This window comes from Amphiprion ocellaris, chromosome 4 (genome assembly GCF_022539595.1).
Source record: "Amphiprion ocellaris isolate individual 3 ecotype Okinawa chromosome 4, ASM2253959v1, whole genome shotgun sequence".
In the NCBI taxonomy this organism is placed as follows: Eukaryota; Metazoa; Chordata; class Actinopteri; family Pomacentridae; genus Amphiprion; species Amphiprion ocellaris.
The window spans coordinates 33,265,402-33,292,849 of record NC_072769.1 but is presented as its reverse complement, the minus strand read 5'-3'; the positions used below and the strand labels follow the sequence as shown (position 1 = coordinate 33,292,849).

General features: G+C 39.9%; 1 protein-coding gene across 1 annotated transcript; it reads right to left on the bottom strand.

Annotated features, from left to right (window-relative positions):
• Positions 1–980: 980 nt before the first annotated feature.
• On the bottom strand, positions 981–25,918 carry LOC111577329 (high affinity choline transporter 1-like). The gene is made up of 9 exons (XM_023283556.3): positions 25,601–25,918; positions 17,673–17,881; positions 17,338–17,451; positions 14,061–14,216; positions 9,890–10,038; positions 7,926–8,069; positions 7,545–7,698; positions 5,370–5,587; positions 981–4,200 (listed from the first exon to the last, which is right to left on the bottom strand). Exons 2-9 carry the CDS (start codon positions 17,854–17,856, stop codon positions 3,667–3,669), a joined length of 1,653 nt encoding a protein of 550 aa, XP_023139324.1. The 5' UTR covers positions 17,857–17,881; positions 25,601–25,918; the 3' UTR covers positions 981–3,666.
• Between the last annotated feature and the right edge of the window lie 1,530 nt (positions 25,919–27,448).

The window sequence follows — 27,448 nt, the reverse complement described above, 5'->3', positions numbered from 1 at the left end:
ATTTTACCGCATATGGTCTGTTATTACTCTGTAGATTTCAGTTATAATATGTAAGTTTTAGGGGCTGTTCTCACAAAATGATCTTATTTCAGACTAGTGGAAAGAAAACATCCAAAATACACATTTAAGCATTTATTTTACTGCACTTAATCTACTGTAGATTTTAATTATAATACATATCCTCCAGAGTCTGTTCTCTCAAAGTAGTTTTTCTTTGAGCCACAAATTTTCAGTAGCAGCTACATAAACTAAAATTTTATTCATATGTATGTTCTGAAGGTTTTATATCAGCATTTGCTCCTACTTTATTCATAGTCTGATTTGATTTATTCCTAAAACCGTGAAGAAAATAGATTTTTTTTTTCTGGTCCTTGACAGTATGTTTTGTATTTATAGAGAAATAAGAGAAATCTGACTATGAAAATCTTTTAAAGCTGGTTTTACCCAGTGTTTAGATTTCTGCTCAGGAAACTAATGCAAATTAAGGATTTTTAGATCCATAATGCCTCATTTGCAGATTTCAGAAAACTTCCAACACAATAAAGTCCTTGTTTAAATATAAGTTCTCTATGTTTTAACCTTATCACCTGTATTGTTTTTCCCCAGAAAAGAGGGAACTGACCCTTCAAACCAGAATATGTGCCACAACCTGCTTTGTACCTGTACATCTTCTAGCTCTGAATGGTTGGATGAGAGCCAAAGAAAACAAAATCTTGTTTTTACAGCAACAATGATAATAAACCAGCAAAAACAGAGCAGTTTCATTATTAGGAAGACAAAGTGAAATTCTACACATGGCGGAAGCTACATGGACTTCTTGTTTTTGTTCCCATCCATCCCAGCCATTGTGTTGAGGTTTTATTGTCAGCAGTAAAGTTTATCTAAATGTGCAGAAAATCTAAGTTTTATTTACAACCAGGGAGCAGATTTGTTGGAAAGCGTCAGCGTGTATGTTTCTTTAAATGACTCAGAGGCAGTGATTTGGTTTCATCCTTTATTCTGACAGAACATCACCCCATGGGGATTTACATTAATCAGTTACAAAGTAGGACCTTGCCAAGTGGCAAGAGAGAATAGCCTTCATGAAAGTTCAGTATACAAACGCAGTTAATGACAATCAACATGCATAACAGTATAAAACCAAATACATATAAGGGGAAAATACAATATAGAACTCACTATCTATCGTATAACATAAAACTAACACAACTGTCCAGGTGGTGTTTGACTAACGCAGCTTGGAAATGAAAAATTTTCTGCTCAGAAAGTGTTGAAATTATATTATTTAGGTTGTGAAATCCAAGTTTATCTTTTGTCAAATCAAGTTTTTCTGATTCTTCGATGGTGAAATTCTATATTCATATTCATGTTCTGCAAAAGTGAAGGTGAATTTGTGTTTTTTTTTTTTTAAAGTTGCTAACTTGAGATAAAGTCTTCTACTTAGTGAACAACTTTGATAAAAAATAAAAAGTGTAAATATACAAATTCTGATTAGACTTTACAGCACAAGAGTATAATACAGGTAGAAATCACAATCACACGTATAAAAAGATGCACGCGTCGCATCCTGCATGCGTCCTCTTTGGAGAAACAGCTTGTCGACATTCACACAGTATGCTCTGGAGGAGAAGTCAGAATCATAGGTTAAAGTTTTGTATACTTAAAACCAACAATACCACTCCATGAGGTATTTGAACAGTGACTAGAGTTTACACCCATTTTACCTTTTCCAGCAAATACAACCTGTTTCCAGTGATATTAAAGGCAACAATGTAGTGGAAGGAGGCTTTTGTGACTGTCACACATTAGCAGGAATCTTGCTGCACAACTCACTACTATGTAGGCTCAGTACAACAACACATACTTTTTAAACAAAAGTATCATTTGACAGTCTGATCGTTAAAAAGGGAGTATAGAATTTGTACTGTTACTTAGCTGCAAAGGTTTTCACCACCTCAGAGGAATAAAATGATCCCACTGTAAACTACAGCTCTGCATTCAGTATAAACAACAACTATACAGTACAATATAATAAATGAGCAAACTGAAAGGCACATGTGTCACACTGACGGATGGAGAAGGAAGAAACGAGGAGGAGGAATGGGTGAGGAGGATAAGGAGAAGGAGGAAGGAAGATGTTGGGCGACCTCTGTGCAGTTTTTGACAAACTGCTACATTCAGGTTTTTATCATGTGAGTGAAATGCAGCGGAGGGGATTCATCTGACTGTTAAGTCTCTCCCTGCTGCTGCTTTTACAACTGAACTGGTCAATTTAAATAAAATACAACATACTGGACATTTCAAAAGCCTGAAATAGTGTCTGTGTCACATTCCTCTGAGTGTTTTTGGAGTTTTATTATTGCTACCAGCTCTGCCAGATGCTTCAGGTCTCTGTATTCGCCTGCTTTCAGACTTGATGTTGTTAAAAAACAGAAAAATGCTGACTTTGCTGTTTACTGAGCCGGAGGTGAAAATTTACATGCAACTATAAATCCTCATGTCTTAGATATGTTCACACGATTGTTCTCTCCTTGCATACAGATTCACTTTTACAAAAAAAAAGAAACTCCTCTCAGGCATTTCTTACTGCTAAGCAGTTTGGGAATCAAAATAAATTGCACATTTTCAATTTTAAATAAAGCACGTTGGTGATTAAGCACTTTAAGTCAAATTTTTTTAGAAGTTAAAAACTAACTAGAAAGATGAGAAGCTGCTGTAGTCAAGGCAGCCGATCAACTAGAGGAAGTAGGAAGTCAGATCACAGTCAAAAAAACTGTCTTTCACAAGTGGAACCGTGCAGTTGTGCACTCATTCTTTGTTCTTTGGGAAGCAATTCTTTGTTCTGGTGTGGAATAAAGCCCTGTTTTGCTGCATATCTTTTGCATAGGTTCACGATGAGAGAGAAGTTTGCAGCGCAGCGACAAGTTTCCGGCCAGGCGCATCGAGTTGATTAAAGATTATCAGTGAAGGTGACCCAGGCTTGTAGCTCCAAGGCTTGTTTCTGACAATCTGACGTACTGTCTCTTACAGGAAAAGCAAGGAAAGATCTGATAAATAATTGCACATTATGTTTGAATTTTAAACTATACAAATTGTTCCTTTGGGATTAATCCATTTCTGCTGTGATTATCATCAAGTGTGGTGGTCTCTAAACTCCCCTCTGTGACTGGAAAGAACCCAAATTTATCAAGTGTGGTTGGAAAAATATAATCTACCATCTGTACAAATGCACAAGTCCGTTCTTTATTGAGGAGAATCTAATGGCTCAAGAATTGTATGACTTTGACCTGAAATCTTCCAGATTTCAAATTTTTTATGTTTCCAAAGGAATTTTAATTGTTTCTCTGGGTTCTTTGAGGGATTGTCTCCATATTAGTGATGTATACATAGTGCAGCACAAGCATTTTATTCTGGTTCTGTGTGTATTTTTTTGGCGATATACAGAAGGGAGTGAACAGAACGTATTTGGTGACCTGTTGTCTCTGTAGACGACGATGAGCAGCTCCTGCCAGAGCTCAGATCGTCACCATAAATGCACTGTGATACAGAATCTGTACACAAATCCAGCCTCTGCTGCTGTTCCCCCTCTATGAACTCTTGCACACTTGCAAACAAATATGTCTGCCTCCAACCGGTGCCCATCTTCTCCCCCTCTCTGTAGCCTCCTTAGCAGCTGGTGGTGTCCAGGAGCTGCTTGGCCTGGGAGGCTTCTTCATTGGTCCTCTTGACGTCTGCCGCTGTGGCCGTTGATCTCTGCTTGCGTTTGATCTTAAACACGTCCCACTTCTCGGACAGCAGGCCCTTGTTGAAGATGATGGACGTGAGCCACGAGAAGAGCAGGATGGACAGGAGCGAGATGACCATGATGGCGGTGCGGAAGGGGAAGAACTGGGTGAGTTTTCCCTCCTCGTCCAGCCGGCAGCCGGGGAACTGGATGGCGGGCGGGAGGTTGATGAGCGGCTCTCCGCTCAGGATCCTCATGATGATTCCCATCATGTAGCCGACGGTGGCTCCATAGCCGTTGGACACCTTGAAGAAGAGAATGCAGACCAGCTGGGGGAACATGATGGTGTAGGACATGTCAACGCCCACCAGCCAGAACACCAGGACGCTGCTGTCCAGGAAGGTGAGGGCGGTGCCGGCCAGACCCACCACCACCACTGAGATACGGATCACCCACTGCATCTCCCGGTCCGACGCCTGGTGAAGAGGGAAACACGATACACCTTGTTATTCAACTCGTCTCAGAGCCTTGTAGGTCAAGGGATCGGCTTACAGAGACGCAGTACACATCAGATCCAGCATGTCAGAGACCTGCAGTGAACTGGTTTATTGTATGGAACATTCCTCTGGAGGGTGGGGGGGTGAAATAATGAAATAAATCACTGTTTTAAGAGAGCAAACATAATAACATGAAGCAGTGGGCTTTCTGTACGGTATGTACAGGACAGTGGAGTCAATGGCTGCTTTGTTGCTGCCTCCAGTTTATGTCGTGACAGTACAGTATAGTGACACAGTCTCTAATTTATAAATGTCTGACGGCTGCCTACACAAAACTCTTAACGAGGACGCCCAGTACTAGTAAAGTATTAATGGGCGATATTGATGCTCCAGACATTCCATCATATGGAATTACTAATTCATTCGACTTGTAAGAAACAAGGCTGAGAATCTACATCACAGTCTATGTAAGACTGTACCTACGCACAACCCTAACTTTATGACATGATTTATGTCATGTTTACACGGTGATGTTTATCATGTTCACCATCTTATCCTGGCTTGCTAGCATGCTAACATTTGCTGTTTCTGTCAGTTCTCGCCTTCTTGCATGCAAAGCTTACACTAAAATAATTCCTCTGTCAATATTTTAATTGATACCATTGCTTAACTTTGCCCAGGATGATTATAATTGCTTTGAATAAAGACAAACAAGCCACAGCGTTTTGTTTTTCCTACAGCAGAACGATAATGAGGTGCAGTCAGCAGTCAGACCATTCAACACAGGGCTGTGTCAGCACTAGAAAATGGTCTGACTATATGAGAATACAAGTTCGACAGAGTCATCAGGATTCATCCTCTGGGGATCATGAATGTTCCAGCTGCTCCATTAAGCTGACACTTTCAGCCAGCATGATGCTGTCCCATTATTAGATGGAAGTCTCAAAATCTGACTTGTAGATCTTGACATGTCTCAACATGACAAGATAACGCTGCTTCAGAGGATCGGAAGAGATTTTATAACTGTTTTCACACACTAAGTAACCAAGATTACTAAGATCTCTTCTTTTCTGTCTCTGAATGCAATAAAAAGCCGACAGGAGACAACAGTAACAGACATGTTGTTGACATCTTGTTCCAAGTCTCACCTGCTTCCTGATTATGTTCTTGTAGATATTAGAGGAGAACAGCGAGGCGGAGGACAGCAGGGCCGAGTCCATGGAGGACATGACAGCAGCAGCTACAGCACCGATGCCAATGATGGAGACATAGGTAGGTGTGAGGTACTGTAGAGCGATGGGGAGGATGGATCCAGCCTGGTCGCGCTCATAAGGGGTTGGTAATCCATAGCTAGTAGAGTTCCAATCTGGGAGGAAGAAGAGGAGACAAATATTTGGATTAAGGGATCTCTGAAAGGCATAGGTGAGAAATAAAAAAACTAAACTATAATCCTGATTCAGAGCAGAAACAAAAAACATTATCGAGTTCTCTCTTTATTTTGAGTTCTTCTAGTCATGGTTGTGCTGTTTCCATGAGGTCCAGGGCTTTGTATTGCAGTGAAAAATGAACCCAAACAGAGAAAGCATTTGACCTGGACAAATAAAAATGCCCAGAAACTACTTGGGGTTTAGAGGATTAAGCCAACACGGGACTATTTCATGTTTACTTGCTGTAAAATAAATAATAAACAAGTAATCTTCGGTGCATGTTTCGTTTTTCCTAAAGTAACAAAAACATACAAAAAATGTTTGTTACTGTAAAGTATATTGCTACATTCTTAAGGTTTCACATTAGACTAAATTTCCACTAACACCTTTGCAAATGTGAATCTATGGGGGAAAATAATGAAGTAAAAGACATACAAAAGTTTGGACACACCTTCTAATTCAAAGATTTTTCTTTATTTTTCCTACTTTCTACATTTTAGATACATGCTGAAGACATCAAAGCTATGAAGCAAGGTATATGAAATTATGTAGCAAACAAACAATTGTGCATTAACTCTTAATATGTTTTATATTGTAGATTCCTCAAAGAAGCCACTGTTTGCTTTGATGACAGCTTTGCAAACCTTTGGCATTCTCTCAATGAGCTTCATGAGGAGGTCACGTGAAATGGTTTTCACTTCACAGCTGTGCCTTGTCAAGGTTAATTTGTGGAATTTCTTGCCTTCTCGATGGGGTTGGGACCATCAGTTGTGTTGTGCAGGTTGGTACACAGTTGACAGCTCTATTTGACAACTGTTAGAATCCATATTATGGCAAGAACCAATCAGCTAAGGAAAGAGAAACGACAGTCTATTGTTACTTTAAGAACTGAAGGTCAGTCAGTCCGGAAAATTTCAAGAACTTTGAATGTATCCCCAAGTGCAGTCACAAAAACCATCAAGCGCTACAACAAACCTGAGGACCGCCCCAGGAAAGGAAGACCAAGACTAACCTTTGCTGCTGAGGTCAAGTTCATCAAAGTCACCAGCCTCAGAAATCGCAAGTTAACAGCACCTCCGATTAGAGCCCAGATAAATGCTGCACGGAGTTCTAGTAGCAGACACATCTCTACATCAACTGTTCAGAGGAGACTGACCCAATCAGGCCCTTATGGTCAAATAGCTGCTAAGAAACCACTGCTAAGCTAAGGATTTATTCAAAATTGAAGGCACACTGAACCAGCATGACTACCACTGCAGTGACATGCCATTCCATCTGGTTTGCGTTTAGCTGGACCATCATTTATTTTTCAACAGGACAAGGACCTCAAACACACTTCCAGGCTGTGTAAGGACTATCTGACCAAGAAGGAGAGTGATGGAGTGCTGCATCAGATGTCCTATCCTCCACATTCACCTGACCTAAACCCAATCCAGAGGGTTTGGGATGAGATGGACCACAGAGTGAAGGCAAAAGGGCCAACAAGTGCTCAGCATCTCTGGGAACTCCTTCAAGACTGTTGGAAAACCATTTCAGGTTCTACCTCAAGAAGCTCATGGACAGAATGCCAAGAGTGTGCAAAGCAGTAATCAAAGTAAAGGGTGGATATTTTGAAGAATCTAAATTATAAAACATGTTTTGACTTATTTTACACTTTTTTGTTTACTACATAATTCCATATGTGTTCGTTCATAGTTTTGATGCCTTCAGTGACAACCTACAATCTAAATAGTAATTAAAATAAAGAAAAAACATTAAATGAGAAGTTGTGTCCAAACCTTTGACTGGTAGCGCACATTGTAAAATACGTGTTTTGAAAATACGATTATTTCAAATGCAAAAACTTGAGGAGAGTCAGCTAAGAATTTTCCAGAGATGTAGGTTAAGAGGGTAAACCTGTAGAAGCAGCCACAGCTCCAATCAGCACAGATGGGATACCCAGCACTAGGCAGAAGGCTGAGGAGGCGAAGCAGGTCACTTGAGCCTGGGTGTAAGATGAGGCGGACAGGATTCTTTGGTAGAACGCCTGGTAGGCCAAACCGCCCAGAGCCTGCCACAAACACATAGTTCAGACATGATGACAGGAATCAGTTTGTATAGCAACGCAGCTCGAATAGACCAATCTTGTCATACTTCTGCTGCTGTTATACTTGGCTGTTTGCTCGTCTAATGAAATAAGCTTGATTTAAAAGCGGGGATAAATTAAATCAAGTGAGGAGCACTGTGCATTAGACAACATGTCGTGCTCTGTTTTATCGTGTGCGTGTGTTTAATCACCAGCAGCATGAAGTCGTCGAACCATTTCCCGGCTTCGTCCAGCTCCACCGTGCCGACCCAGGGAGCCTGGAAGGTCTGGTTGTACGCCGTCAGTGAGATGTCCACAGAGTGAGGGTTGGTCAACAGGAAGGGAACACACACCCACTGTATACACAAACACAACGACACAACTAATCTGATTATGGTTGCAGCAGGGGAAGTTTTTTAGTCTGTCAGCTCCATTTTCTTAGCGCTGCACAGAATCATAATGTCACATATTTTATAGAATTTAAAAGGTTTAAGATAACTCTGAAAATTCAATGATATCTGGAAAAACTCCATCTGCTGATGAAGATTGTGATGTTTTTGAAACCTCAAAAACAGAGGTCAGACAGAAGAATTAGCTTTTAAGCTTGAACCTCCAAAACCCAAACACCACCTGCAGGTTTAAAGGGAATATTATTTTCAAAAGAAATACATACATTTCCAAGGTGACACATCTTATGGCAGCGAGAAGTGGTCAGTGAGGTACTCTTATGTGATGCATCGTTTCATGTATGAAATTACAAAAAATTTAACCTAAAATAGTGATATTTCTTCAGAATCCCCTATATTTGCATGGCTCCTTTAAAAATCTGCCAAAAATTAACTGTTAGCAATAATCAGACTCAGTAAAAAACTGAAAATTCTGTCTTTCTCAGCACAACTGTGAAGCTATTAGTGTCTCAGCTGCAACTGTCACTTGGTAGAAATTCTCTGGCTTTTCAGCTGAACTGCAGTTAATTAAAAAGTAGCTAATTAGCTGTAATATGGGAAGTCACCATTAATTTTTCCAATATTGGTAACATTTGGAGGTTCTTGGAAAAATGTTGTACATAATAACTGAATTTTATTATTATTATTATTATTTTTTTTAATTTTGCAAAATAGATAATCAAAGACCAACAGTCATGTAACAAAAAATTCAGGATGTTTTCGACTAAACTGCTGGCTGTGTATATATAGAGCAGAGGGGTGAAAAGTATGGAAACAAAACTGTAAGTAGAAAAATATATACAGCATTTAGAGTCACTTTAGTTTTGCAGTTGATTTTTAAATGCTTTACAAGTTGAATGCAAATTTCTTTCAAACTTTGGTAAAATAAATATTAAAAGAAATTCAACTTTTGCATTTTCTTTTTTACTAAAGATGAATATCATTATAACTTTTTTTTTTATCCTGCACAGGAGACATTTGTGAGTTCTCTGTACTTTTAGCTATCGTTGTGCTGTTTCCATGGAGGTATAGGACTTTAGATTGCAGTGAAAAATGAGCCCACAATGAGTAAAAATGTGACTGGAGAAAATAAAAAAAAATCTGAAGTTCAGAGGAGTTTATCATCAAGAGTAACCAAAAAATATTTGTTGTTAATTTCTTTTTGTCAACTAATTAAAACTAAACAAAAATGTTAAAGATGCTGAGAAAAAGGAGTGTACATTGAAAATGTGACAGGAACAAAAGACACCCCCAAATATGCTTGGGGTTCAGAAGCGTGTAACTTCCTCTGATAAATTTAGCAGCCACATTTACACAGGGCTTCATGTGGCATGTACATTTATATATATCTATGGTCTGCATTGTTAGCTGTCAGCAGTCAGCCACAGTGCCAACTAGATCTGTCACCAATCCCTTAGAGCTACTTATTTCACAAAATCAGGCCAAATAACCTGCTGTGACCAGGTCTTTATTAACATATGAAAGATTTGATCAGTTGTGATGCCAACCGTCCTATTTACCTGTTTGGATGGCAGCCACTTTGATGCTTTAATTTAGCATGTCATCTGAGTTAACAAGCTACCCGCTGGACTCTCTACTGAAATTTTATCTGTCTATATTCTTTCTCATGGGTAATCTGATCTCTTACATGCTTGAATGATGTTAATCGTTCAATAGAAGAATGGGGCTCTAAAGTTACCCAGCGAACATGTCAGTAGATGGTTACGCACCAGGCTGACAAAGATGAGGATCAGCTGGATGACATCTGTGTAGGCCACAGAGTAGAGCCCCCCCAGCAGTGTGTAGATGATGGCCACCACTGAGGAGATGATGATTGAATAGACGTAGGACAGGTCCAGGATCACGCTCATAGTTCCACCTGTAACAACACAGCAGAGTGGTGAGCGTCGGAGGACTGACAGAGGTAAACTGTCCTACTGCAAGTCCACTAATGTACAGACGTCTGTTGCTACGCTTACATGCAACTGTCACTGTTTAACTTCTCAGTCGCTCCTTTGTTTTTAAATATTGTCTCTCTCACACAAACATACACATATACATGCATCCACTCTTTAAAAAGAAGCTAAGCAATGACACTGTCTCGTTAAACTGTTCATATACCGAAATGCAGCTTTAACAATCATTTGTAGTCATTTAAGTCAAGAATAAAGTTACACTTAAGCATGGGTGACTACAGTTGAAACCTTTAAAAAGCATCCAAATGTTTCTATAAAGCAACAAGCCAACATAAAAGAGACATAACAGGACCATACAGAAACACATAATGGAAGCAGCCTATTGATTGTGACTCCAAAATATTCCTTTTTTTCACCCTCATGGGTGAGGTATCACCCGTTTAACACTGATAAGTTTAATTTACAAGTTTTTTAAAAATCAGGAAAGTCAAGAGAAGTGTCTTCCAGTAGTAAAAAAAAAAAAAAAAGAAAAAATATAAGTAAACAAGTGAATGGTAAAAAAAAAAAAAAAAAGAAAGACATCTTGTTACTCAAACAAGGCAAGCAAAACATCACTACCTTCACCGTCTCTTCTCCCACATTGCCAGGGTCCCCCCAGCCGCAGCCTGCAGCCACACCACAACAATGCCTTAAACAGAGAAGTGTCAGATCGGCACCATCGATGGCCACTCACCACCCCGCTGACCTCTAACCCCACCCGCACCGACCCCTTAAACACCCCAACTTCCTATCTTAGCCACTAGTTTTTGCACCATCATGCATTGAGACCATTTCAGTTTGACCATGTGTGCACGTTTACTCCTGCTTCATGTCTAAACTCGACTAGACAGGAATTATTCGCTCTGCAGACAAACATTTTGAAATGTACAGTATAAAAATGTCACTCAGTGTAATCTTAAGACTGGTATTTTTTTGTGTTTAATGTTGTTTTTGCTGCTCCTTATGTTGGCCAGGAAGCTCCTGAAAGAGATTTGTAATCGCAGCAAAGTTTTTCTGATCAATTAAAAAATACGGTTTACACATGGCACTAAAATGCGTCTTGCTCACACTTAGCAATCAATCAGTCTGCATTTAGAGGTCATCAGTGACGCATTTAAGATCACAATGACATTAATGTTTCTCATTTTGTGTAGTTTTGTTTTAAAGAAATGTTCAAAGACATTTAAAATCTGACCCCAAGCCGTCAGCTGAGATGCATTCTGATGCCATATGCAAACTGAAATCCATCTGTGCTGAACCTGGAGCCTCTCTGCTGTTTGTCCTGTAGCTTCTCTCATGGTCGGACATGACGCAACATAATCACTACATCGTAAATAATTCCTGGGTTGTCTGTTTTCCAGATATAGCTACTAGATCTCTTATGTGTCCTGTGCTGAGCTGTGCTGTTCCACTCTGGGCTAAATTTAGGGGAGAGGGGAGGAAAAGGTTGGACGAGATTCAGTGGCCTCTGGGGCTTAATGGGCAGCGCCAGGGATGGACAGAGGCAAAGAGCTGCCTAAATACCCAAATACCCTCCCTGGTGTTGTTTTTAGATCCTTGACCCACTAACAAACTTAATGCACACACACATACACTCACACAAACATTTCAAACTGTCCGTTTTGCCTCTGATTCCTTCCCGGCAGAAATTTGATCATGACATGTGTTGTTGATACGACACTGCTAAGTGACGGCGCATTGAACGGGTGTTTTTACAGTTAAATCCTTCCTGGCATTGAACACACATACACACAGATGCACAAAGCTCAGGTTATACTACACTAACACACACAAACAGTCTCCCAGCAACAACGCGCTGGTGGGTCAAATGCTCAGCACGCTCTCTGGACTGTCAAAGTGTTTCTGTGCGATGCCGAGCGTACGTCAGGGATGTCTGCCCCAGAAAACAATGACAGGAGCTTTTACTGAGAAGTGAGGGGTCTCCTGATTCTACATTAAGGTGATAAGTTTGGACAAAAATGGCTCAGAAACATTCCTGCCTCCTAACCAGTCCTGTTGTGTAACGTTAGCACAGCTATAAAGTGACTTAAACCCTGTCAATGGATTTCACTGTTTGCCTTTAAGTCTCTTTAAACATCTAAACATCTCATATTTAACACACAGGAATGAAACTCATGATGTAACATCTACCCTTCTGTCAGTCAGTCAGAGCCTCGTCACATACTATGGAAAAATGACACAGCGATCTGGTTTGAATCATTGATCACCTTTCACAATCAACAGGCTGCTCGATGTTTAACCCCCTTTTTCAAATAACACTGGAAAAGAAAACAGCGTTAAAAACACACACATGAAAACATTATAAACACACACACACACACACACACACACACACACGCACACACACGCTTCCTCTCATTTGCAAACACCCACGCAAATACTACACACCCTACAGAGCACATGCACACTGGCATTCGCTGTCTATCTATCTAAGCCCACTTGCGCACACTTAAATCAACAGCAGTGTCAGTGTTACCAAATGTAGTAGCTCACATAGAAACAACAGAATCACAACATCGAGGCTAATAATTCACACAGAGCCACATTAATCTTCAAATAATGCGTCTAGTCCTCTACGCAATTTTCCACACTACTCAGCGATCATCCATGTCTATATTAATGATACTCCACAGCTGCAGGTAGCTATTTTTAGTAACTGTGTGTCTGTGCTAAGAGTTTTATTCGAGCAAAGATAAACTTGCCACCCAGCGTGGTGCCGCTTCCCTGCTTCATTATCCTCTTAAAAGTTTCTGTATTAAGTTAAGTGACCGTTAGCGAAGCCGCACTCCTTTTGCAGTTGACAGCGTAAAAGAAAACTCTGTTATTGCAAACAGCTGGTTTTTTTTTTTTTAAAAACAAATTGTCTTTGATTGAAAACAGGAGAAAACAAATGAATCATCCGCATTTACAGGCGACAAGTCTTGATTATTACAAATGTTGCAGGAAGATTTTATCAGCTATCTCAGATTAAACAGATCTTTGTTGGTGCAACTTTGTTGGTCTCCTCATGTGGTCTACGCATCAAAGGGTTAAACAGTACAAGAGGTTTAATTACTGTAAGACTATCAGAGGACCAACTATATCATGATGGCTACTCAAAGACTAAGGTTACAGCAGGATTTTCCTTATAGAAACACAGATATAAACAATTATTGGTCACATGTTGGTTAGAACTAGTTAGCCCTTGCGTTATATAAGCACGATCATTCTAACCTGATCCCAATTTTGCTTAGCGTACATAATTTGTTTTCAGGATGTAAATGTGTTACTTAGCTTTGCTGGGGTGGATGCAAATGTATCCAAGTAAAGAGAAGGACAAAGCTGCTAACACCCTAAACTCTCAGGGACAATTTTGGCTTACACAAGAGGCGAAACACGGCAGTGGATGTGCTGTTTTGTTTTGGGTTTTTTTGAACTTTTTTTGGAGCACAGTGAACTAATGATGTGCTCCTTGGCTTCTGAAGAAAATGTTGCTAGCTGGACATACTCATTATTGCAGTTTCAGGAACTGTTTAATGCATCTTAATTAGGATTAACAATTACTGTTTAGAAGAGGGGGTTAGCAAACGGTCAATTGAGTCTACGTTTTTTTACTGCTGTCTTCACAAATAGCATTCAATTTCATATATACCTCTTGTCATGCAAGTGTTTCAGTGCTAAAATAAAGCATGCACACAAAATATTATGTAAAATAAATGGTTGTGGTGGTAATTGTATTGTATAGTTTATATTTTTTTCTGTGTACATGCCTTGTTATATAATCTGCCGCACTGCGTTGGTGCCAAGTAAAAGCACGCACTATAAATGCCTGGCTGTTTTTCTGCTCTAGTGCTTGTGCACATTGTGTACCCTGAACTGCGAGTGCCTGCATTACTGTATGAGCATGTGTGTGCACAAATTACTTTTATAGTGTGAAGCAACTTACCCAGGCTGACGAGCGTGCGTGCCACCCAGAGCACATCGGCCACGAGTGCGGGCAAAATCAGCGCACTGCTCAGGACGTTCCCATACTTCTGTTGGAAAGGGTCCATCATTGTCACGTACTTGTTCTCTCTCATTGGCTTGGCAAAGAAAAAGCCACCTGCAGACAGAGAGAACAGCTGATTCTCTCTCTGGAAATGTTGCAGCCGTCTATTTCAAAGCACGGCCATATTTCTTTCATTCAGAAACCCCAGGTGAGAGAGAAAGGAAGAGGGGTAGCGGGAGAGTGAAGGAACAAGTGTGTGCAAACAATTATGAAAACAAGTGTTCCCTGCAGATAACACAACGCACACCTATAGCTGAGCTCATGGGTTCTCTTGGTCAACAATGGACCAGAACAGAATGGGGAATGTTACATTTCCTGATCGGAGAGTGGAGTTTCCCGTTCCTGTCACTCTCACACCATGGAGGCCATTGTGACAGCGGAGGCCTGAGCGCCAATGATTTCACCTGTTGCAAGTGTTTACTGACGACCCACCAAGTTTGTCAGTTTGGTGAATTTAGGAGAAGCAATCTAAGCCTCTGGGTTAACTCAACCATTTGCACCTGTTGCCTCGAGTTACAATCCTAAACTGATTTCTCATGGTACTATTTTTAACATGAACGACACTTTTATTAGTGTGAGGCGTCAGACGGGGGAAAGAGAGATTCACTGGTGGTCAAAAGCACATCAGCAAACGGTTGTGAGTGATATTCATTTTAAAATATTGTATTTTATAAAGTGTGATCAGAAGCTTTGGGAAGCTTTCTGAGTTTGCTTTTCAACATTAAAACATGGTCATTGTGATTTAAAATCTTGTACAAAAATTTACAAAAAAAAAACCTCTTTCATGTTAAGTAATTAAAAATGTAAAATAAGAGACTGCGTAAGTATTCACCCCCTTTAAAGTAGCACACCCAGTTTAATGCAGGTGCTGCCAGTTGTGGTGATGGAAGTTACACATTTAGTAAAATGGATATCATGCAGTGAACGTGTCTCACTGACTGTGGTATATAGACAAAAGAACAATCCAAGCAGTTCTGTAAGAAAGTTATAAAAAAGCATCCGTCAGGGGATGGAAAAATTCCAAGTCACTGAAGATCCCTTGGAGTACAGTTAAAATACATAATTTAGAAAAACAGAAGGAATGTGGCATTTTCGTAAATCTGCCTTGAGCAGGCTGTCTTCAAGAACTTAGAAAGACGCTAGTGAGGGAGGCCACCAAGACACCTATGACTCTACCAAAGGAGTTAGAAGCTTCAGCAGGTGAGACAGAAGACTGTGCATGTAGTACCTGTTTGGGTACTACAGTCAAAGCTTTGTGGAAGAGTGGCAAAGAGAAAGCCACTGTTGGAAGAATCTGGACTAGAGTTCACCAGAAGGGATTTGGGAGACTCTGAAGTCAACTGGAAGAGATTCTTGGGTCTGATGAAACCACAATTGACTTTTATGGCGATCAGACTAGACAGTATGTTTGGCAGACACCAAACAATGCACATCATCACAAACACACTATCTCCACTGTGAAGCATGGTGGTGGCAGCATCATGATCTGAAGATGCTTCTCAGTACCAAGCCTTGGAAGGCTTGTAAAGGTAGATGGTAAAATGAACACAGTCAAGTATAGGGATATCATGAATTAAAACCTGATAGTGAGGGAGGCCATCAAGACACCTACAACTCCTCCTTATTTCACTTCATGGATTTTAATTATTTGACAGTACTTAATAGAAATCTGTTCTCAACTTGGCATGAAATACAATTTTTTTGTAAATTCTTGTCAGAAAAGTAAAATTAAACTGACCATGGTTTGATGTCGAAAAGCAATACAAGGGGAAACTTCCAACGAGGGTAAATAGTTTTTAAAAGCACTGTAATTTTATTTATTATTAGTATTATTAATTTATTATGATGCGTGTTGCTGACAAGCAATAATGTTGTTAAGTCAATACCCAACTTATAGTATCAAACAAGACATTTCTGAGCTGCTGGGTGTAAAAATAAAGCACACAGTATTGTCAAATGTCGACAAAAACACGTCCTGACGTTGCAACCTATGATGAGAAAAAAAGATGTGACAGAACAAAGCTACTGCCAACTAATCTTACTGGTATTTACTGCTGGTTTCCAGTGTTCATTTCAGATTCTGCATAAATGACTGATGCACGCTGTGTACAAGAATAACTATTGTCAGGCTGCATAAAGTTCACATCTACTTTTGTGTCAATTGAAACATTTCATCCTGCAATCCGAGGATGGCATTCACCATTAAATCAATTTCACTGCCAGTTGCATCCAATTAAATCGCCTAAAGAAATGTGTGCCTCACATGACAGAAATGCTTTGATTTTCCTCAATCCAGATGTGTATGCAGGGTATGTAGAAGCATGCTTTTCACTTGCACCACATGCTAGGAAATATGTCCCTGTGTGCATTTTTGTCCATCAAGTTCAGCTTTTTCTGTTTGAACTAATGTGATTGTCTGTTGAGATTTGAGTTCTGTGAAAGCACAGATGACCAGTGCTGCAAGTCTAAGTAGGTGTTATCATCAGTTTGGCCAAAGATCACATCCAATATTCAGCATTTTTAGAATTATCAGTATCGTTATTTGGATGTAAAGTGGTTTCTGATAAAATAAATTAATTCAAAAATGTGTTACTTTGGCTTGATGCAGGTGCCTCTCTCCATCTGTTGTGGCTCATGGTCTTAACCACAGAACTATCTAATTGGTTACACATTATGAGTAACAGCCAATCAACATGGAAGGTCAAAGACTTGAAGTTAAATTTAATCAAACATATGTAAAACAAACATAAACCAAAGCATAACAAAGACGATTTGTGTTTCAGTTCATGTCACCTAAATTTTGACACCAGATTCTTATTTTTCATTGCAAATGTACATCAGTTCAAGGTATAGGTCTCTTTGAATTGCAACAATGTGACCTAAAAAAATAACCCGTACTGCTAACATGCTGCTCATGCCATACCACATGCAAGGAGATGTCTTGTTTACTGGCCGTTACATCCAGCGTCATGTTACTATACCTGCCTGCTTTGGCTGGTGTCGAATAATAAACTGCTCCTGACAATTCAGTGGCACTTTTGGAGGCTTTAAAATGCTCTTTCTTCTCAACTCTCTACATGACATAATTAGTTCACTTTTAAACGATTTAGTCCAATTTTGTTTCCTCCTTCACGTTGCTACCCCCTGATGCAGGGTGGTAACAGATGATACTCACCTAAGAAGAAGGTCAAGACATAAGGCACAGGCATGAGTGCCCAAACTGCGCCTAGTGTTGGGTTGTATGTTGCCTCAGCTATGCCAAGGATGAAGCCTCCACCCACCCATGTAGCTGCAGAGAAGGAAGCCCACAATAAATCAAAAGCATGCGCCGACTTGTATATTTCACCGACTTTTTCATTCAAAACGAACAACCACATTTACTCTCTTTCAGATGCATCACAGCTCGATGTCAGTCATCCCTTGCAACTCATTTTCTCCAAACAGAACATACTGGAATCATCAGAAAAATTCAAAATGATGTCTCAACTAAGGAAAGTCTGACTGCTTTACCAGTGAGAGTGAAGATGCCGACTAGCAAGTTGATGTTGCGTCCAGCCAGTAGCGTGATCTCCATGCCATCTCCTGTGCATTTTTTCTCCTCCTTCTTGGAGCGCATGGACGCCCAGATGCCCGTGCCCAAGATCAGCAGGTAGAACGCCGCCATCACCACCAGACCCGGCACATTCAGAGCCATCCTCAAACACTTTTGTTTGTGTTTCCTGTGAAGAGACAGAATGAAGAAACATGAAGATCTGAGCTGCTAAATGCTAAAAATAGAAATATGCAGATATTGCTTGCAATGATTAAAATGCAAACAGTCACATTACAACATATTCTCATTAATGTCTTGTGTAAATAAATATTTGTAGGTATGCAGGACAAAGAAGGCAGCAGGGGATGCAAGTTTGCACAAATTCAGAAATTGTATTCTAAGATGATTCTGACAAAAAGGTACATTCATAATGTGTAGAAAGCTAACAAGCGCAAATGATGAACAACCAACAGAAAATCGAAGCATGTACTGTATTTACATCAAACAAAAAAGAAGGGTGAGTGAAATGGAAAAGAAACTCTTTGTCTTCGTAAAGAAAGAAAGCAAATTCAGAGGCTACAGTTGAAAAAAACCAAAGAAAGCAGCAGCAGCATCTCGGATGACCTGGCTCTGCTTGCCTGGCAGATGGGGTGAGGAGGAGGAGAAGGCAAGGTGAAAAAATAAAGAAGAATCGAAGAGGCGAAAGGGGTCTCACCATAAAACTTGGCAGCACTGACAAAGATGGCGGACAGATGTTGTCCCCCGTCTTCAGTGGTTGGACGGCCCGAGTTTCGACCCCAAACGTTGGGAAGTGAACACATCTCAAAGCCACGTTAGTTTGTACATATGTGTATCTATGTGTGCGCAGTTACTGTAACTGTGCATTGGTCAGATGGCTTCTAAAAAAAAGGCTTAAAGATGTGAAAAGCCTCTGCATCTATAAAAAAAAGTGTTAATCTGTAACTGCAACTTTGCACCTACTTGCACCTACTTCTCTGCACATTGACATGGCTAAAGTTGACGGTACAGTATCAACTGTGTTAATTCACGTTAGGGAAAGTGAGTAACTTTCCATAGAAAGTATCACAGTAAGACAGTTTCTTAAAAAAATAACATTTTCTTTATTATAAACAGAAATTCATTTATTATAAACACAGCGACTATCATGGTTTGAAAAAAAAAAACCCAACCAAAACAAGACATTCTGGGTTCTGCCCAGCATAGTGAAAACCACATTTGTTTTACAGAAAAGTTTGGCTCAGATCATAAAACTTGAGGAAGAAAGAATGCATGTATATCCACTTGGGAGAACAGAGAGAGCAAAGAAAAGGAAATGTTTGTGAAAGGAATGTATGTGTGCGTGTTTATGTGAAGGCATGGAAGGAATGGGTGAGGGGCTTGGGGAGGGGAGAGAGTGGCTCACTGCCAAAGTCAACAAAAGCCTCACTCACGTGGTCCATATGTTTTGGTCTGTTCTGTATGTGTGAGTTTGTTGCAATGTGTACATACCACACACTGCAGTTCAAACTGAATGTTACATTTTAGCATTGATACTTTCTGACCACAAGTGTGATTGTTTGTCTCTGCGTGTAGAACTGCAATAGACTGGTGACCTGTCCAGGGTGTCCCCTGCCTTCACCTCAAGTCAGCTGGGACAGACTTCAGCCCCCACGACTCTAATGAAGATTAAGCATTGTATAGATAATGGATAAATGGATAGTTTCTGACCTATATAGGTTCAAAGACAACTGCAAACAGTACTGTATGTTATTAACGTTTTACTCCACTATAATGCTGCAGTTAGGAGCTTTTTGCAGGAAGCCTTGCAGCAAATATGCATGATTGAGACGGATATAAATGCGTCATTAACACAAAAAAGCATTGCAGGGCATAAAAGTCTGACTCTCAGTTGGACTGGCAGCACAAGAAACCCATTCAAGTTACAAAAAAACATCCACAGAGGTAATTACCCCACCAATGCTTGGTCGACTCACAAGCAGAAAAGGCTTGTTAGCTTGACACGACTGTCAGTGCAGTTTATGTTTTTTTGTGCTACTTCTAAAATCAAATGTGTTACTGTTTGTTTGTGAATGTTTGGAACTTTTTCAGGGGCTTGTAAATTTTTCTATTGGGCTCTAGGTAACCGCATTGGTGGGAGAATTCCTTGAGGGCAGCTGCAGTTTTTTGTCAGCTTGTAAAAGCAAAAGAACATTAGAGGCTGAATCGTAGAGGACATGGTGCCCTAGTCCAAAGAATCTCAGAGACCTTTGCTGCTGAGATGTTTGCCCTTTAGTGGGCACACAGACTCTTAATTTATAGACTACACACATCACCCATAATTGTTGGGTGATATTTCCTTGACATGCAAACAGAGACATACAAAGCAATGATTTATTGCTGCTAACATATTGATTTGCTAGCACATAGTTCTATTTGTGGCTGTAACACTAAATGCAAGTCCTATACTTACTTCCCTATTAGCTTCTAGTGGCTACTAAACATCTGACAGAAACAAATTTAGTTTGACAGCATACCTTAAGCTTCTGTCTGGCTGTTCGGTGCTGAGCAGGTTGTTATATAACTTATTCATGGGATCAAATTTTGCTTCTGAAAATGCCATAAAATGAGCAAAAAGAGGCTATATTGATCTGTAGCACTAACAAATTGAGTGATAATTCTCTGTGCGTTAGTAGTTGACAGCAGCGATAATTTCAATCACTACTTGTGTAAAAACAGCTGATCTGTGAAGGTGAACATTAGATTATTTCAGTTACTTTTCTCCTAGGTGTGCTTTCTCAGTCTTTTCAGCTATGATTTTCACAGTCCAGACTATTTCAGGACGCCCCTTCTCTTCTTTGTAACAGCATGCAAGACATTTCACAGACCGGCGAGAGGCCTGGAGTCCCTCTATAGGGATATACATGCCTATTGACCTATTTTGGAGCTGAAAAAAAGCCCCATTTGCTCACCACACATTCAAGACCTTATTTGCCCTCCTTTTTCAGTGTGATGAACATCTCCTTCATGAGGACCTGGCCAGCGATCATCTGCCTTCCCTCACGCAGTATTTCAAGTATTTAAAACTGAATCAGTCACACTTCATTGAGCTTGTCATACGCAAAGCGTTCCATATTCTTTGCAGCTATCGAAGGTCTGGTTTCAATAGAAGACTAATTTATCCCATATTTACATCCCGAGCCAGCTTGACTAAAATGATGCCAAGTTAATATTTAACTCATGCATGCAGTAGGCGACTTCCAACCAAGCAACCAAACACATGGCAGCTCAGTTATAGAAGGAGCCAATAAACCTGATGGACTTTCCTTTTACAGCGCTCCAAACAGGCTGGCTCAAGCTCTAATGTCCTCGGTCACGTAAGGATTAATGTCAGAATAACACGTCTGTAATCAAAGTGCTAATAAATCATTGCATCCCATCGCTCCCAATATCTGATCATGCTCATATTTTTATGGTCTGTATCCATACATGGAACACGTAGACATGAGTTTATCGGCCAACTGCTGGATAATTTAGCGTCACACACTTAGTTGACACACTGACACATGCTCCTAGACCTCTACTGTTAAGGTGGTCACAATAATGACATTTTATCCTTCAAATAAATCATCACAAACATCTCTCTGTTCATTTTTGGTCTCCATTAGTCTTAGATTAGTTGTATTAGTGACAGCTGGACAACGTTTTTGCTGCAAATCGAATATATCACCAAGTTCAATTTCTGGTTCAGTCTTTTGAATTTTTAAAAATCTGTTAACATTCCAGTTAATGTATTTTTATATGCTGGCAGACACATCATGAGAAATTTTTAATTGTGACACATAAAAATAAGTTTTTTAAGGGTTTAATCAATGACCACAGAGTGACTTTAAAACCAAAATGTGCCCACGTCAGGTGCTGTGGTGAATGACTTTGAAGTTAGTTTGTGATGTTGATACTCAACAAAATGAAGTCTGTTGAGAAGTCATTTAAGTGCCTCGAGACAACTAGTCAATGCTATTAAAGATCACAGTGTAAACAGGGAAAACCAGTCTGCAGACAGTGACTTAAAGAAGACACTTCTGTAAGTTTCATCCAGCTGGTTTTATACAGTCGAACGGAAAGGTTAAGGCGGAGATTGACATCTGCCAGAGACAAGTTTTACCAAACAAGCAAGTGCACTGCTAGCAAGGTTGATGTTATCATCTGCTTCCATTTAACTGTCAAACAAATGAGCATAAACAAGTTTTAAAATAAAAACTTTTTTCTCTGAAATTTTCAGTTTCTATTGACTTTTTATAAAGCAATACTTCAATTAACAAAAGTCAATAATGTGCATAAAATATGCTAGAGAAGTACATTTATTTGTGTACTTCTTTCAGTATGGTCAAAAAATGTCACAATACAAAAGCTACAGTTCATGTAAAAGCTATAAGTGTCTGTGAAGATGGCTCATCTCTTTCCTGAGAGTAACGGCAGAGTCAGACGTTACAAGTCAGGTCTGGTTTTCATTTCAACTCTGGCTAATCATAACTTAACGTCAACTAAACATCACATCACAAATCACCTGAGCACAATCAAAAAGATGCTTGTAGCTGCAATTCTTACACAAAACTAAATTCTCGCACACATTTGGGACGAAACAAGACATTGCTTTAGTTTTTGACACAGAATCAAACATCCTGTGAATTCATCTCTATCAAGCGACACTCTCAGCAAAGTCATCAGTTTGAATACACTGACAACTTTCCCCACCTTGTGGAGGGTTATAAAGTCAACTAGGAGCGCTCCATGTGAGTTGTATGAGACTTTATTCTTCTTTTTCGTCCCACGCATCCTGCCAGCATTATCAATTAGATAAACGCACCTTAATCTCTGACTTGCAACAGGGTTTTAAAGAACCCTATCATTTCCCCGCCTAATCAAACACACACTCTAAACATTTGTAATAACCCCTGTCACACTAAGAAAGTCTCTAAATTTTTTATCAGCTTCAAGCCATTTTCCGATAAACGCCACTTCTGCAGTTTGCTGACTCAGCACCTGGTAAATTTCCATTGCTCTTCCAACGCGGCCCAAGTGTGAACACAGTGCAGGCACAAGATTAAGATCGGTAGCATTTAAGATTAGATCTACATTCTTAAATAGAACTTACATGCTTTGTCAACTGCTCATCATCATTCTCACAATTAGTTGTTTTTTTGGAGCCAACAAAGCCTTTTACTCAGGTGTGGAATGAATCTTTTTCGCTGTGCAATGTTTTGTTTCTTTGTGGTGCAAACCAAAAGTACACCAAAAAAAAAACAACACTTTTAATGCGTAAGCCGCAGAGAAGAAAAAAAAATAAGATCCCCAGCGTTTGCACCTGTCATTCATGCAAACTTCTTACAGGAAGAACACCCACACTGAGTAGGAACTACTGCTGCTAAATAGTAATTTTGACCATTTTAGACTATAAAACTAGTAAATTGCTGAATTTCCCTCTGGGGAAAGTCTGTCTAAGTCTAAAATAAGAAGCAGAATTAAGTTCTCATGTCTAAAAATGTAATTAGTGAATGAGATCATCTGCTCTGATCAATTAATCACTGAAAATGCATACGTGTCACTCGTATCTAGTTTTTCTGAAAGATTTTTGGCATACTGAGTAAGAAGAAGGTCACATATTATAGTTAGATATTTTTGCTTCAAAGATTTTTGTTTCGCTGCAGATGTTGGGTATTTACATTGAACTTCAAAAATCCTGTTTTGTTCACTGTGCGTAGGTAACTTGAAAAAAACATGCAGAACCACCCTTAGGCATGACTTATTTTATGCTTAGGGTTATCATTTACAATTTCATCCATCGCCTCCAATGGTTCAGAGTCACTTGTATATGCAAATTTCTGATCAGTGTCCCTGCATCTTTTAGTCTCTTACTCAGCTATACTGAAGGTTGAATGAATGAATAAATGAATAAGATTATTCCAGACACATCTAATGATATTAGCTGTAGAGTAAATGCAGGCAGCGAAGGATTTTCCTTAAAAACTTTTTAAAAATTGGTACTTTAGCTTATAAATCACTTCATGTGTCCTAGAATGTGTTCAAGTTGTGGGCTGAACCACACCTACCATCGTCCTCTCTATGCTCCTCACTACATCTGAAATGCAGAGAACTATTATTTTCAATTTCTAAAATGTTCTCTTAAAAAAGACAACACACAATTCTCAAGCTATTAGCTTATTTGCCTGTCAAATATCTTAAGCCACCGGCTTGAGATGCACTCAGCTGTGATGATGCACAAGGAGATATACATTTAGTTACCCACAGCGCAACAACGGCTGAATGGATTGAAGGCTGACAGTCAAATATGCTGCAGGTTTGAAGTGTGAAGACACGATATGCTTCAGGTTTGACATGTGAAGGCCAGGTGTAAAAAAAAAAAAACCCAGAAGACCTTTGAATAGCTTCACCTCTCAGAAAGCAGGTATAGAACAGTTGGCCTCTTTGACTGCAGTATCGACGGACGTGTTCTAAATATCCCAGGTATTCTCTTTCATACTGGTGCAGAAACATGTCTTTACTCCAGTGCAACAGCTTTCTATGAATACCCCCTCCTCCGTCACCTCTACTCGCTCGCTGCCACACCTCATCTCCCTGCCTCTCAGTACTTTTCCATTCAGACGGACTCTTCTGCCTGCTGTGTTTGCCCCTCCGTCTCCACCCCCTGCAATTTTGTGATGTGGAGGGAGAGTTGGCGAATGTCATCATCCGCTATTAGTGGGCTACTTTCATTAGAAGTCTCCACGTATGAAGACAGAGGTGGGAAATGAGAGCTGACAGACCCTCTTCTCTTCAATCTTAACACTTACTGTCACAGTAAATGCCACTTTGCTCATCTACCTTTGATTTGCTCTGATCTTACAGGTAAAAATCAGCATATTGGAACCTACACTATATACACACCCAAAACTAAAAACAAGAGCCTGTTGCAGTGTTTGTTGAGTGGCACTTTAAAAAAAAAAAGCTGGACAAGCGGCGGATTAGAGACACAGAAGAGCATCTTGAAATAGACTTTCACTGTTGTATCTGCAGCAAGTTGCTAATTCACTGCCAGAAAAAGGAGGAGCATGAGTCGTTAAGCTACGAGTATCAACAGCCAGTCACTTAGCGAACAAATTGAAACTAATCCGTCGCACTTTTAGTTCACTGGAGAATCAGTGATGAGAAGGTGCTGGGTGAGTCAACCCTCGAGCGGATGACTTGGATTAAGAGAGATGGGAACAATTTGAATGATTAAAGGAGAAAGGAGGAGGGAAATGCAGGGCAACAGTAAGGAGTGCAGACAGACAAGACTATTATTTAATGTGGTGTAGACTGCCAAGAAATAATGCAATGCAATTTTGTTTTTTTGATAGAAAAGGCTCTTCAGCGGGCATACTATTCAAAATAAATGACAACATTCACTCTTTGCATCCTATACAGTAGCATTAAAATATCATATTACAAGTATCATATTACTTCTTCAAAATAAAAAATCAGCATTCAAATTAAAGTGCAAATTACACTACGGTCTGACCACAGTCTTAGCCTTCACTGCTTATCCATTCTCAGACCAAGTGCAGTGGAAAATTACAGCTTGTCAAAACCACTGATAGAAAGGATACAGAAAACAAAGATAGGCAGCTGTAGTCACAGAAGACAAACCACAAGAGCCAGTTTGGCTCTGCAGAAGTGCCCCTCAGTGCTATTTCTAGGACAGGCATGCACTCTCTCTGAAGAGTGTCCCAACTTGACCTAGTTTCTTCTACATAAAATCTGTTTATGCACATATGTAAAAAAACGAACAAAAAATAACTCTGAATTTTAGTAAAACAGCATGACAATGAAGAGCTCAGGAGGTGAGTATATTCAGTGGCTGCATACATACCTAGGGTGAACAGTACGTGTCAGTGATGATATGAAGAGGCAACAGAAGCTATTCTCACAGCACAGGTGATAAATTCAGGCCAGGAGGAGATAAAGATTCACACTCATCCACAGTGTTGGGGAGTGAGAGACTGCCAAGACACTGAGGGCAACACAAAAAAAGAAACAGGTGGTCTTCGGTCTATTTGACTGGAGAGGGTTAAATTAAAAAAAAAAAAAAAAAACTTCACAAAGTCTAGAAGTATTTTGTTTTTGCTCTGTAGATAAGAAGGGAGAAGAGTCAGAGATGATATTCAGTGCTCATGAGGCAGGTTCAACGAGGAAAGATGGAAGTCTCTAGAATCAACAGTGAGCCTTCCTCTGGTTTTAAAGCTCACAGGGTGGGAGGGGTCAGATGATATACAAAGAGAGGGAAGCTGCCACTACAGCCGCCTGATTGGTGGCTGCATGGGAGTTCTTGACTGCGGCCAATTAAGTGCAGGGTGGCACTGGCACCTCCAGCTGCTCACCACCAGCTCGTTACCAGCTTTCTCTGGTCAACTCTTGCTTTTTTTACTGCTCCCCTCAACTTCCCAGTGGACTGTTTGCAAAATGACACCATTTTTACAGCTTCTCTTTGAAAAAAAACAACTCTCAAAGATTGTCTATCACCAACCTGCTGAGTTTCACAGTGACTGTACAGCCAGTATGACGGATCTAAACTGCAACACACAGAGAAAAACATCCCCTTCCCCATGTTTTTTTTTATTTCCCCTACTCGGTTTTATTGGCGTGCGCTCATGTGTGAGTGTGGGCGCAGAGTCTCTTTGCCCAGGACTTCCACAAAGCTTTGCTTGTTCTGTCCATATGGTTTAGTGTATCAAGTGTTTAGTAAATCACATGGGAAGAGCTGGACAGAAACTACGGGTCCCAAACGGTGAACAAACAGCCATGAGATTTTGATTAAAAATAGAAATAAAAAGAGTTGTGCTTGTGTTTGCAGAGGAGCACCGGTCAGTTATTGGTGAGAAAGAACCACAAGCCAAACATTTGTCAGACAGTTTTCAAATATTCTCACCCTGATGGGGAAGCCGTTCAACAAACTGGCATGTGTGTGAGCTCTTGCCGCCTTTACCGGCCTTTGGATGGCTCATCATTCAGCTGCCGACCACCTACACAGAGATGTTTGTCTCATAAAACATAAAGCAGGTGTGAACATTTCAACTGTGCCAATCAAACTAACAATGACATCCATGCAAACCCAAATCACGAGATCAGATGTTAGCATCCTGTTTTGAGAGAGAAAAACTCCTGAGTGTTTTTTCCACACTGTGGCAAAAAACATTTTGTACCTCAGAGATTTTCAATACTAGACATGAACCTCACCTTCTGTCCGCTCACATATTCCCACAATTAGAAATATTTAGCAGTCTGATCCGAACATTTTTTCATCCTCCTCGGCTTGAGCCAACAAAAGGCCAGCTGTGTAGATCTAAGGTGAAGCTGTACCTTTAAGACTCGTCTTCCTGCACCAAGAACAGCAGTGACTCTCTGCTGAGTGCAAATGTACACACTATGAGATATTAATCAGTTCTCTTCTATGCTGCCTGACATGCTTTTATTTTCAGTTGCATTTACTTGTTTGCATATCTTGAGGTCTATCTTTGTCCTCTTCTCTCTTGTACTGACTTGCAGGCAGGACTCAAGAAGTTTCAAATTAAACTCGTCTGGGATAAAAATTTTGCCTCATCACTGCTGTTCCAAAGTCTGCATGTGTTTGTGTCTGTAACAATAGTCCCACAATGTAAAGATTTACCGTTTTATTTTCTAAAAATTCTTGAATAATTGACTGTTATTTTACAAATTTACA

Bases quoted from the DNA above. Each gene is read 5' to 3' on its own strand.
- LOC111577329 (XM_023283556.3), bottom strand. From the start codon at position 17,856: ATGGCTCTGAATGTGCCGGGTCTGGTGGTGATGGCGGCGTTCTACCTG. The intron at 5,588-7,544 runs GTTTACCCTCTT...TCTTCCTCCCAG, and splicing joins AGCTGTGGCTGCTTCTACAG to ATTGGAACTCTACTAGCTAT. The intron at 4,201-5,369 runs GTGAGACTTGGA...CCTCTTCACCAG, and splicing joins AGAACATAATCAGGAAGCAG to GCGTCGGACCGGGAGATGCA.